We start from the raw sequence: 14,192 nt of genomic DNA on the forward strand, positions 1-14,192 counted from the left end.
GATTTTAGGAATTAGCTTTTTAGTTTTTATATATATCATTTAGCTGCCTGATAGCCTATGTGTCTGTCAATTATTTTTTATCTGGAGGAATGCAAATGGAAACAAACCAAATGGACCCGCAAGCAATTAAGGGTCCATTTGGTTCCATATGCACACCTTCATAGCAGGTGAAGGATGATCTCACAGTGCAACTGCCTACAAATAAATAAACAAACAATAAATACATAATGATCCATGTAAATTAACAAACCAATTTACTCACCTTTAAAAGTGGAAATGTATTCTCTAAAAAAATAATAAAATAAACAAACGCGTGTGTAGTGTTGTTGTGATGATGATGATCCACTAAGTTAAAACCTTTAAACGGGTCTAATCTGTTGCTCCTCTAAATCTATTTATAAAGACCTGAGTGGCCCGTGGCTCGGCCCCGCCCCGTCCCGGCCCCTCGTCCAATCAGCGTGTCCCGTCGCCGCCTCCTTGAAGATCAAAACACCGGAGTCCGCCTCCCACTCCCCTCCTCCCGTAACACCGGGAGGAGCTCTCCTCTCTCCCTCTCCCTCTGTCGTCCAACCGGCGGCGGGGAGAGAAGAGGCCATGCGCCGTGGAGCGGCCCGGCCCGGCCAATGGGCACAGGCCGACGGCATATGGTGAGAGAGGCTCGGCCAATCGCAGCGCCGCTGTGATTTCCTGGCGGTGGTGTGGGTCGACCTGCTCACAATGAGGAGGAAGATGATGATGGACCTGAGGCGTCGCCATGGCAACCGGGGGGGGGGGTAGGGGGGGGTGCTCCTGTCCTGTTGCTTCAAGGTTGAACTCACTTTCATACATTCTAACAACTTAGAACATATTAATATGCCAGGTATACATAATGTGTATCTTTTTTTCTTTCTTTACACTAATACACACTAATACAGTTTGCTCTCAACCTGTGGGTCAGAACCCCCAGGGGGTCCCCAAATTATTTTGGGGGGTCCCTAGATTATTAACTTAATGTGCAACATTGTTTTCTCTCTCCACATTAAACAAACAAACATAAACTTTAAGTGTATAGACGGTATGCAAATTTCCAAAGTGACAATTTAAGGACCTTTTAATACCTCTAAAATGACAAATTAAACATTGGCCAAATTGTCAAATATTAGAAACAGAAATTGTGCCGAAAATAGCCGATCTACATGCTCGCAACGCTATTTTCACAATACTGTAGATCTAAGTTATACAAAATGTAATCAACTCTTAGTGCTCGTGGGGTGGGGGGGTCCCCAGTTAAATATGATTATTTAGGGGGTCGCGGCCTGAAACGTTTGAGAACCACTGCACTAATAGGCCTTTATACAACATTTTACTTGATTAAAAGTACAACTCTCCCCACCTAATTCTAATGCCCCTTTGCCTTTTAATTTTAATATTTTTTTTACAAGCTACATGATAAGCTTGTGGATCAGCTCAAGTCGCCGATAACATGGCTTAGTTAATGAATGTTGTGTTATATTATACACATTCTATAACATTATGACAAGTAGCCTATATAGACAGTGTAACTATTACTGTAATCATTATTACATTCCAAGTTAATAGTGTATCACTTTACAGTTAGAGATTAGAATAACTAGATTTAGTAATCCAATTAACTTTGAGTTATTAAATAGCATAGAGCTGAAATGGTAGGTCTATGTGAAACGTGTGAAACGTTTATTAACTCTTGGATGTTTCAGGCTGACAGTGGTGTAAAAAAAAGTACTCCAATGTTTTACTTAAGTAAAAGTATCGATACTGCATTGTAGAAATACTCTGTTACAAGTCACTTGAGTAAAAGTACCAAAGTATTGGCATCAAAATGTACTTAAAGTACCAAAAGAAAAGGTACTCATTATGCAGAATGTCCCATTTCAAGTTTTCAAATGTATACAAATCTTTTGAAAATAGCAGATCTTCAAGCTCACAATGCATTGTGAGCTTGTAGAACATCTATTTTCAAATGGCCAATAGGGCTGAAGTGGTTGGTATGTTTTGTAATAATAATCAATCTAGTACAAAGTAACTAAAGTTTTCAAATAAATTGGATCCGAGGAGTACTGGAGTAAAAGTAAACGTATTAGAAATTGGAAATACTCCAGAAAAGAACAAATACCTAAAAGTAAATGTTACTTTACACCACTGCAGACTGCAAATGAACAGTGATGGGGACACAGACACAGTGAGTGTGTGTGTGGAGTGGGGAAGGAACCATTTGACTGTTAAAAATCAGAATCAAAGTCACATTATTGATTGACCATTAAAGTTCTGCTTCTACGTTCTACTATTCCGATTCTACATACATACATATTCCGAAAAGCATCATAAACAAACAAACTCTAGAACACAACATAGATGACCATACCAGTATGTATGGCGTGCAATCAATCAAGTTACTTGTGCTGTACCTAATAATAAAGTGCCGTGGTGCAACTTAAAAAGTTACCAAGTATAATGAAGTGCTGTATTGTGCATTTCAAAAGTGCAGTTACATCATGTCCAGTCAAGTCCAATCCCATTCAGTCTGAGGGGGGTGGGGAGTATTTGACAGTCCTCACAGCACTTGGGAAGAAGCTGTTCAACATCCTACTCGTTTTGTTTTTTAAGTGTTGTTTATCATCATCATCATCATACCGTTAGGCTATTGATACGATGCTTTAATGCAGGGGTGTCCAAAGAGCGGCCCGGGGGCCAAATGTGGCCAGAGGACAATTTTTATACGGCCCCGCAGCTTCATTCCTAAATTGTATTATAAACTGCCTGCCAGCATTGTCAAACAGGAATATTTTCCCAGAGTATAATTTGTCAGGATTCCTTGTTCCCTGTTGTCTCATTCTGAATCAAAGAAAGGCTATTTTATTGTATGTTTTACCTGGCCTGTCTGTCTGGTTATACATTTGGTAATGTGAAATAAGGCTGAGTTTATTTGTGTTTTGTTCAGAGCACACACCTGACAAGACCATTGATTTTAAATATTGATGATGTCATGATGGCAGTCATTTCGGAAAGCACAGCTTTAGACCAGCCCTGAAATTACTTTTTTTTTTTTTTTCTAAAATGTGATAAAGCCACAAAAGCATTTCATAAATATCAGGCTACATTTCACTTAAACGCCAGAGCTTAACTCTGCATGTAAATAAGACTTTTTAAAATGAATGTGAAGAGAAACCTCACATTTTGCAGGTTACATTTCATCTAAAAGGCTGAATTTCTCAGATCTAGTATTTCTGCATGTCATAACTCTATAAGCCATATCTACAAAACTGTTGGGTCAATCTTCACAACCAATATATCATTTTGTAGCTATGATTCCCGGCTTTCAAATGAAATGAAAGAATGAAAATGAGAAAAATTTCAATGACTAGCCCTCAGCTGTGTTCGGACACATATGTAGGCCTATGTGATTTTGTATCACATATGGTCCGACCGAAAATACATTGTACATGTCAGGAGATATAGTCGGCCCTTGGGTGTTTTAATATATTTTCTAATGTGGTGCCCTTTTAAAAAAAGTTTGGACACCCCTGCTTTAATGCCAAATGACTTGGAAACCACCATGAAACGAAGTCCTGTCTGTCTGTCTGTCTGTCTGTCTGTCTGTCTGTCTGTCTGTCTGTCTGTCTGTCTGTCTGTCTGTCTGTCTCACTCCAACCTAATTTCATTATTAGTTAGTGTGGTTGCCCACACTTGCAATTTCCCCAGAATTGCACATTTCTAGTTACTCTATTTGAGAGATATACTACATACATACATACATACAGTACATGACATGACTCATGATGATCGTCCTAACATATACTGTACTTCCTCACCAAATAATTCACACCATCAACTGATGTCATCGGTGATGTGATGACGTCAATGAGGATGACAATATCTCACCAGAAGCAGTATGAACAAACAAACAAAACAAACTGGTCAGGTTACTACATGGCCCGAGGCCTCACACCCAGACTTTATCTAATCCCCTGCTCATTATGCTAGGGTGGGATGGCTCCAGGTAGCCGACAGAGAAAAGCAACTTGCAATGGGCCTTCAGACTACTTTATTAGCATAAAAGACACACACAGGCAAAACACAACAGCCCCACTGATCTCACTCAACCCAGATTTTGGCAGGGGACTGCCCATAAGTCCGAAGGTTCATTAGTCTGAATTTAGTTAGGGTTACTGAGGTTAGGGTTAGGGTTAGAGTTGGGCATAGTATTCTTAACAAATTCGGACTAATGAACCTTCGGACTAATGAACCTTCGGACTAATGAACCTTCGGACCAATGCCATGGCACCGATTTGGCACACACATGGGGTCAAATTTGTTCTACTAAAATGCCACCAAAATGTGGCATGCCCTAACAACAGACATCTTAAAAGTGTGACTCATTACCCTCCTTAAGAGATGTCTTCAAATGCAAACTGCTTTTGACGCCTAAACTTAACGCCTGAAATGACCCCCAACTGTTTGCTGTACGCTATTATTGTTTCCGTAGGAGGCGAGGCATAAGGGAGCACTTGTTTTCGTCAGAGGCACGTCGTCTGAAGCAGACTTGGGCCATGAGAGGCACCGCCGAGCTAAAGCGAGCAAGCGAGTCGCGCTAACCGATCCTACGTCTGGCTTTGTGAGTATGAGCCATTGAGCCTGGATTTTTGTGTATGAGCACGGATCTCCATGTATGGAGATAACTGACGTCACGGACAGAACAGCCCATACAAGGAGATGTGCAAGTGTGTCATGTTTGATACCACTTCGCACAGGTACGATTTTTATATATTAGGCCTACTGTATGTCTTTAAATGTCTCGATGAATTGGATATACAGGACCACAATGCAAACAAACCCTTAGGGCTTTTTGTGTTATCCTATTAACACCATTGTATAATCGTACCACTGTTAAGAAAGTGTTCAATCAATCAATGAAGTTCCAATGGGTTTATATACAAATGGTTTAAACACTGATCAAAAGGATGTCAGAATATCGAAATGTTGAGCTGGAACCTGTCTGAGGTGCACACAAAAGCATGAGTTGACGTTTATATGACTCCAGAAGTCATACATGTGATAATCATTTCTATAGAGTGTTTGTTCAGTAACGGGAGTCTCCCCGTCTCCTTGCTCTTCAGTAAACAGACTACGGGAGCCAACCCAGGGCAAAGCCAGGGAAGTCAAGAAGCGCACCACCTACGTAGATGCACTGCGGCGCGACAGCTTAGCTAACAGCACTGTAGAGCTCAAGACCTTGATGTTAGATAGGATAATGGTCAACCCAGGTTTCCACAAACACAGTTTCAGACCATTCGTCGCATAAGCATTGCTGGACCTCTGGGTTCAGGTCTTGGCGTTTCCACTGGACTGGACTTAAAGTTATACTGCCGCTCCTATAGACCGCTTTTTTACCAAAACCATGATGTCACAAATGATGATGACATGAGTCCGCTAGACCAATGAAACACTTCGATTCTGTTGATCTGTCCATGATGTCATAGTCACATAGGCACCCGATTGGTTAACTCTGATTTAGAACGCGTTTAGGCCGCCTAAATACGTCATAAAAAATTATTGAGCGGTGCTAACCTTGAATTTCAAAATTGTATTAGATCAGGACAGGACAGGAGTCAGGTCAGGACGTTCTTTGAATTTCTCAATTGTATGAGTCATTTATTTATCTATAATACATGAAAACAAACCACACTTTTAGACAGAGCGCTTTAATCACAGGGCCCTGTCTAAAAGTGTGGTTTGTTTTCATGTATTATAGAGATATCCAGCTCAAGACAATTTTGAAATTCAAAGAATATAAATAAACAGCTTATGATTATCATGTAGATCGAAGTACGAGCTTTACCACGCCTAACCAACCCCATATCCTGGACACTTCATGGGAGCGAAAATACAGTAGAACCTCCTTCTCCTCTTTGGATCTGCAACTACTGTTTTTGTACAATCGGTCTCTCATCTTGCCGGCCTTCTGGCTAAACTGGGACAGTGATCATGAAGGTGATACCTATAATAATGTCATGTTTGGCAGATCCTTGCGGATGTCAGCACTGAGTGACAGAGAGAATGTTTGCAAGATGTCTAGAATGTCTAGAACCACTCCACAGCAGATGTGGGAAAGTCTCGACCAAACAAGTCCAGTATTTGTCTGCAACTCTACAGATCCTTTTGTCATTGTCAAGTAAAGCAATAGAAACTGTGCATGACATTCCAGCTGCTCTTCATGCTCTTTGGTCTTGGGCTTCTCAGCCATCATTTTGCAAGAAGACATCAAATATCGTCCCAACAGAAATAACACTCTGCCACATGCCAGACTTGTCTTTTCGAATGACTTTGTCTTCAAAGTATCTGAACATGACCTTTCAGGGTCATTAGAATGCACTATCCTCATGTATTCTAATCTTTAGGTACCGGTATGTAGACATGGCAAAATCCAGCTTATGGTCCTTATGGTCCATGCGGCGGATCTCAGACATGTTCCTCATTTGCTGCTGGACCAGCGAGGCCTCAAACACCACCAGCATGAAGAGTGTGAACACACTGTAGTACCAGTACTCATCCAGACACCACAGCCCCACACAGAACACCTGGAACACAAAGAAGGGGGCGGTGGCTCTCTCCCTGAAGAGCTCCAGGAAATCAGGCACCATCATCTCAGCGCGGTTGGTGCCGTATCGCTTCTCTGCCGCTCTCAGGTCTGTCTCCTCCTGGTAGCCACGCCACACCTGGAAGTGGCTCATTGGGTGGCTGATGGGGAACGCCACCGGGAGGAAACATTTCTTCTCCTCTCGGTCGAAGACGTAGCGGATCTTCTGAAACTCAAAGAACAGAATCTCCTCGCCATCCTCACCCTGGTCCCTCTGGAGAGCCACGAGCTCAGCAGAACCGTTATTTGGCATATGTACCAACTTTGCCAGGGTGGCCTTTTGTGGGTCAGGTTCCTTGGAGCAGGTGAGCCAGCAGTGCACGTGCACGGACCATTGAGGGTTGTTAAGTAACGGATTACATGTAACGGGATTACGTAATCAGATTACAAAAAACAGGTAACTTGTAAAGTCTCAGGTTTCATTTTAAAATGTGTAATCTGGATTACAGTAACGGATCTGAATGATGGGGGTTACATGCTGGATTACATTCTCCCCTTGCCCTCATCAATTTTACAAATAAGTTATAACGTCAAACAATAAAATAATCAAGTCGAATCAGCGTAAAGTACTGCCACTTCGCTTAAGTAAAATTCTGTTGTCCTTATCTTAATTTCATAGGCTCAATGATATTCTTGTCTAGTTATCAATGGTAAAACTTGTTGAGTTTTGCTAAAAAGTAATCCAAAAGTAACTGAAAGTAACTAGTAGTTACTTTTTAAATTGTGATAATCAGATTACGTTACTGACTCCATTTTCTTTGAAAGTAACTTGTAACTGTAGGGGATTCCTTTTTAAAAGTAACCCTAACAACCCTGCGGACCAATAGCCCCCCCTCAAAAGCTCCTAGTTAGATCTCGGGACCTAGCTGACAGTCCTCCGCCAGGCAGGCCACGCACCGTCTATCCCATCCCCTGCCTTCTGGTCTCTTTCTGGCAGAGACTTTGCCCGAGGCTCTCTTTCTGGCTGTTAGCAGTGCACTAAATTTCAAACCGATACTGGTTTAAAGATGAAGTGCCATGATTTCACTCCCCCTAAAATACGATCATTAGGTATTATACTAGTACAAAACTGTGGCACCACCTCTTTAACAACACTGTCTTCTGACCCTAACCCTAACCCTAACCTTAACCTTAACCCTATTATGGAGACTTCCTAATTGTTGGAAGTCTGATCATGTTTCCTATATATCATCTATTGTGATGTAGAAATGACATCATGTAAATGATTGAATGGAATTGGTTTATATTGATGATGTATATTGTGAATATTAATTATTAACCTAGTGATTGTGAATGCTATAGCTTGACGATGCTGATAAATGCTGACTTAGCGATTGTGAATACTAAACTGCTCATGTTGAATTCGGCTAATTCATGGTTAGAACAGCTATTGATTGATCACGGCCATTTGATTGAAGACACACAAAGCATATATGATTATTTAAAGAAAAACAAGGCTTGAAAATTGTCCACAATGTATCTCCCTAAATATATTTGCACCGCTCACTTCACACGGGTGCGATGTTTATAAAACATATCTTAAAATTGTCCTAACTATTAAATCGCTAAAGTTTTAGAACCCCCACTCCGTTAATTTCAGCCCCAAAAGCCTTTTCTTTATATGTTTTCTATTTAGCCGTGACAGGGGCGGGATTTCGCGGCAAAATGACGTCATCTGCATCATCCGTATACGTTGTGTATACGTTGACCAATCACATTGCGGATCATACACACGTGATACACTACCGGCTAATCACAGTGCATCTTGCGTCTCTTCAGGAAATAGCTTGCTTCAACAGCTTTGTTTACACTGGTCTAGAAGTCTAGCCTGTAACTCCCCAACACCGGTCCGCAGAGGGACACGAGATGCGTGGCGAGGCGGACGAGGCGGACGCGGGGGTCTGAAGGCCCGGTCCACGTCAAAAAAAGGCCGAAAAAAGCAGACGCGACCGCGGTTTGCTATACCGCTACTGACCACTAGTTGAGCAACTTACACAGTATAGCTTTAAAGGACAACTTTAGTTTTTTACAACAAGGGTTCATATTTTAGAATTAAAGAATATAAAAGATGAGTGTTAAAATTATTTCATTTGCTTCTTTCTATTGTTTTAGAGATTCTTATTTCAGCATTTGGGGGCATGCGTACAAGTGGCAAAATATGTCATTTTACACAGAATAAGCCCATTCCCCAGATACAACGCAACATTTCATGGTTGGATGTGACTTATGGGGGCTAGAAGTGTTACTGTAAATAGCAATAAAGAAACTGCTGGCTTATTGTGTCTAAAAATACATATTTAGCCACTTGTACACATGCCCCCATGCGTACGCATGCCACACGATAAAACAATAGAACGAAGCAAATGAAAACATTTTAACACTCACTTTTTCTTTTCTCTAATTACAATCTAATAATAAAATATGTAAAAACAAAGTTGTCCTTTAAAATGAACGAGGTTGGCTTGGAGATCCATATAGATCTACTGTATGTTTATGGGTTGATGCTTTTTTGTGCCCAGGTAGCTCAGTCGGTAGAGCTCTCACCTTTGTACCGCAAGGTCATGGGTTCGATTCCGGGCACCGCCAACTCAGTGTATGAGTAGCATGGCTTGGCAAGTTGTGCGGCAAGTACTGGGAGCTGTTGGTAGGTGTGGCGCTCCACCTCAGCAGTCCATCTCCCAGGGGTCTAGCGCATTGTAACGGGGACAGACTCCCGCGTGTTGCCGGCTGATACTGACAATAAGCTACTCCCGACCTACCTACTTGTTGTTTAGGGATAGACAAGACCATTCATTTCCAATGGAAATTCCGACCTCCAAGCTCACAACGCGTCACGTTGGAAATGAAGCCAGTGCAGAAGTAGTGAAAACACTGCAGTTCTAAGGCTTCTAGGTTCTCAATCGATAGTTTCAAGTCTTCTTTCACACAACATCTTTGTAAATTATGCTCCCATTCATTTCCAAATTAATTCTAACTAGAAAGATGAAGTTCTGGGATATTCTTTTTTAATTTTCCCATTCAAATCAATGGGGCTACTGCAGAGGATGAAGCACCATATATGTGACGTGGGCATACGTCATACGTATACCTTTAGCCAATGAAGAAACAGCAAAACTGCTTTCGGCCAATGAAGAAGCTGCATAGAGGTGATGTCATCAGAATGCTGCTTCCTCATTGGTGTATTGCCCTATAGGCAACCACACCAATAAAGAATGGTTTTCTTTTACTGGTTCTACAGAGTGAAGATCCACCCTCGCTTCCCTTCCCACACAATAGCATAGCGTTTTCCGGTTGCATTCAAGACCAGAAATCCAAGATGGTGGATCTGAATTAGGTGAAAGTGAGTCTTCAAAATGGGTCTGTCGAAACCAATTGCTCCCTTCATCCATATTGTTCACAGTCTACTGTATGTTCAAGACTGGCGACATCAACGGACTCCGGTAGATTGGAGGTCACATCACGCAACCTTATTTAGGCGTTGATGTTGTGGATCTCCATATAAGGATTGATTTGATTTGTCTTCAGGATATAAGGATATAAGAGGGTGCGTTCCAGTCGGACTCACAGATTCGCTACGGAACTGCACAGAAGGAATCTCACTTAGGTTCTGAGAACAATACAGAGGACCTTGTGCGGGCAAGCCAGCTAAATTGAGCTTGACTAGATTGAATTTCTGAATAAAGTTGCCAGTCAATGGCAATATCTTAACAATGTTCAGCTTCGAAGGAGATTTCAAAACAAGACCCTTGATATCGCTTGGAGGAGTAAGCAGGGAAAGGGCGTCTCTATTAAATAGAAATAAAAGTAGAGATGATAGGAGAAGACTGAAGAATGCCATTTTCATTCAGGCCTACATACGTGGGCATCAGGACCGCAAGCGGCAGTACGCCATTCAGAGGACCGCGTTTGACGACTGCGTCAGCCAGACACAGTCAAGGGGAGTGCAGCATGTCTTGGTCAGTGGCGCTCTAGCTCCCCTAACAAGACAACTAATATTCTTCTACAGACAGGGTGTGGATGCACATAGATTAATATGGGTATGTCAGAACCTGGTGAAACACAGCAGTCAGTTTGTGCAGCTTTTGACGGGTCCAGAGAGGGACACTTGTGTGCTTCAGATCAAGAGGGTTTTGGGCTTCTGCTGCAGACTTCTGCAGAACCCCAAAGACGAGAGTCAGAATGTGGCCGTCTCCATGAGGATGCTGGAGATCTTTTCTTCGGAGAGAACCTATCTTCCTGTTCTTCGAGACGCTGACTGCGTAGCGTCAATAATCGAGCACATTCTGTACTCTGTGGTCGAGACAGAAGGCTACTACAGATCGCTGTACGTTTTAGTGAACAACAGGCTGCCTTCCAGTCTGGAGTACAGTGATGCTCCCTCCGTCCCCATGGCCAACACACTGTTGGAGCACATCCTCAAACCCCTGCACCTAACCTACACCTCCTGCGCAACAGGCGCAAGGCAGTTTGTGTTTGCCACCTTCACCAAGGTGTTTTTCTCGGCCCAGTTCACAGAGCAGATATTTCACTTCCTTATTCCAGCGCTGTCGGATGTGCGTCTCTCTTTCCCCGTTGAGGCATTCCTGGGTTCCCTGCAGCTCTCCTCAGTAGCACAGAGCCAGGCCCCATGGCTGCTTTACTTTGTTCTCTCGGCAGGGGATAACTGCCTAGACTCCCTATCGGAGGAGGGACTCATGCTGCACCTGCGGGCCCTGGGGACTCTGCTGCCCATGCTGCCAGTGTCAGGGAGTAGAGGCGGGCCTGAGGTCAGCAGTGACTCTGAGGATGAAGAAGATGCTGGCTTCCATCCTCTGTCCGGGCAGGACGACGGATGTATTTCCATCCCTCTGATCACAAAGAAGTGCGTCCTCAAGCTTTACACCAAGGAGCAGACCAACGCTCTGCTCAGCCTTGTGTTTAAGGACTCGGCCAGCAAGGATGTCTTCACCATGATGGCTTCCATCTGTAAGATCCTCATGGAGCAGCACCGCCTCACGTTGCCCAAAGTCAGACTTCTGTACAGCTTAGCCTTCAACGCGCGTTTCCTGAGGCACCTGTGGTACTCGATAACATCCATGACGACAGAAATGAATGCTGGCTCAGGGGTGCCGCTGCTGCACATGATCTCGAGAGGTTCTGTCATGTCCCTGGAGGACTCCGACCGTATCATTCCCGTCCTCCATCTCTTCGGCTCCCTCTTCAGCTACTCTTTCATCTCTGTGCACGACAGCGAGTTATTTTGCCACAAGACGGAAGGCCAGAGCCAATCCTCCATGATGCCCTTCACTCTAACCGAGCTGGTCACTCTGTCCAGCTGTCTGAGGGACGTGTGTCTAGGCATCATCAAGTTGCAGACCTACCTGGGACAGAAACGCGTTTTAGCCAAACAGAAACGCTGGGCTCAGCTCTTCAAGGTCATCGCTAACTTGGTCAAGATGATAAAGGCTTGTGACACCAGACAACCCTTCTGCCCTGCAGGTCACTGGCTCTCTAATGAAGTCGACATCAGTGCAGATAAGGTCACACAGCGGAATGTCCCCTCAGCTAGAAATGAATGGAGACCACGGACCGTGAGGAACATTGGGCCCCTTCGGTCAACAATTGATGTTGTTGGGTTGGATTTCGCACAGCCGTCTCTGTATGAGGGGAGACACCTAGCCATCCTCACAGAGCTCCCTTTTGTGGTTGCCTTTGAGGAGCGAGTCAAGATCTTCCAGAGGTTTATCTATAAGGAAAAACAGGACCAAGACGGAAGGATAGGATTGGACCAAATAGGATTGGACCAAGACGAATGGATAGGATCTAGGGACTTCATCGACATCACCATCAGGCGAAACTACATCTATGAAGATGCCTACGACAAGCTTTCTCCAGAAAACGAGGCAGACCTGAAGAAGAGGATTCGAGTACAGCTTCTGAACGCCCATGGTCTGGAAGAGCCAGGGATTGACGGCAGTGGGATCTTGAGGGAGTTCCTCAGTGAGCTGCTCAAGTCGGGCTTCAACCCCAACCGGGGCCTCTTCAAGACCACCAGCGAGGGCCTGCTCTACCCCAACCCTGCCGCAGAGATATTGTTTGGAGACTCCTATACGAGTCACTACTACTTCCTCGGCAGGATGCTAGGAAAGGCGCTGTATGAGCGTATGCTGGTGGAGCTGCCATTCGCAGGTTTCTTCCTGTCCAAACTGCCGGACACCAGTACCAATGTGGACATCCACCACCTCGCCTCATTGGACCAGGAGATATACCGCAACCTGCTCTTCCTCAAGAGCTATGACGATGACATGGAGGAGCTGGGCCTTAATTTCACCGTGGACAACAACTACCTGGGAAAAACCCAGGTGGTGGAGTTGAAACCAGGAGGGAAGGACATCCCTGTGTCCACAGCCAACCGCATAGAATACATCCATCTGGTGGCTGACTACAGGCTGAACAAGGAGATCAGGCCCCATTGTCTGGCATTCAGACAGGGTCTGGCCAATGTGATCAGCCTGGAGTGGCTGCGCATGTTTGACCAGCAGGAGATCCAGGTGCTAATATCTGGAGCTAACATGCCTATTTCCCTTTCGGACCTTAAGAAATTCACAAACTATTCGGGGGGCTACTCTGCCACTCACCCCGTCATCCAGATTTTCTGGGAGGTCGTGGAGACCTTTACAGACGACGAGAAGCGCAAGCTGCTCAGGTTTGTAACCAGCTGTTCCAGAGCTCCACTGCTAGGCTTCAAGGAGCTGTACCCGGCCTTCTGCATCCACAACGGAGGTCCAGACCCAGAGCGCTTGCCCACGTCCAGCACCTGCTTAAACCTGCTCAAGCTTCCCGAGTTCTGCGACCAGCAGCTGATGAGAAAAAAACTGCTGTATGCCATCGAGTCCTCTTCTGGGTTTGAACTCAGCTGAGGAAGACACAGAGGGCTCTCTGTCCTTGCGTCTGAGGATTTGAGGTGACAGAGTGGCCCGGAGTTACGATTGAGAGTTTGTTTTAGGAGAAAGAAGGAAAGAAGGATCTGCCTCATTTCACTGATGTCCGTGGTTAAGCACGCAAACCACTACAACGATCATGTCAGATTTCTTGTGCACACTGCCAAGAGGCCAAGGAAGTCAACCCCAGAATATTTTTCACATTTTGTGTTTGTGTTTTTTTTAAATATAATGTTTCACATTTTGTGATAAAATAACCTCGGATCCACTGTTCCTCTGACCATGCATCCACACCCCGATTGCCAAAATCGAACAGGGATTCTCTGGTGGAGATCTGGTGGAGTGCCACATCAACTGCTTCAGATAGATACATACACCATATTTGGATGTGAATGTAAGTGTAGCAGAGTGACTCACAGCCAAGTCTAGTATCTCCCTTGGTCCATAGGGATATGTCCCTTAATTTGGTCTAGTGGTTAAGATGTTGGACTTTTGCGTGTGAGACCTGCGTTCGAATCCTGTGCGTTACATTGGTGCCGTGACCTGGATCGGGTTTCCCCGTGGGGGAGGTCAAATGGGGATTGAGTGTATAGTGACTGACTGGATCAGCATGATGGCTT

General features: G+C 44.3%; 1 protein-coding gene across 1 annotated transcript; it reads left to right on the top strand.

The window, feature by feature from the left end:
• Positions 1–10,362: 10,362 nt before the first annotated feature.
• Positions 10,363–13,551, top strand: LOC308298778 (ubiquitin-protein ligase E3C-like; the record flags this gene model as incomplete). The annotated part of the gene is made up of 1 exon (XM_080742451.1): positions 10,363–13,551. The coding sequence occupies one exon, from the start codon at positions 10,363–10,365 to the stop codon at positions 13,549–13,551; it is 3,189 nt and encodes a 1,062-aa protein (XP_080598577.1).
• Between the last annotated feature and the right edge of the window lie 641 nt (positions 13,552–14,192).

Source organism: Nannobrachium achirus, assembly GCF_963921795.1.
Source record: "Nannobrachium achirus genome assembly, chromosome: 15".
NCBI lineage: Eukaryota > Metazoa > Chordata > Actinopteri > Myctophiformes > Myctophidae > Nannobrachium > Nannobrachium achirus.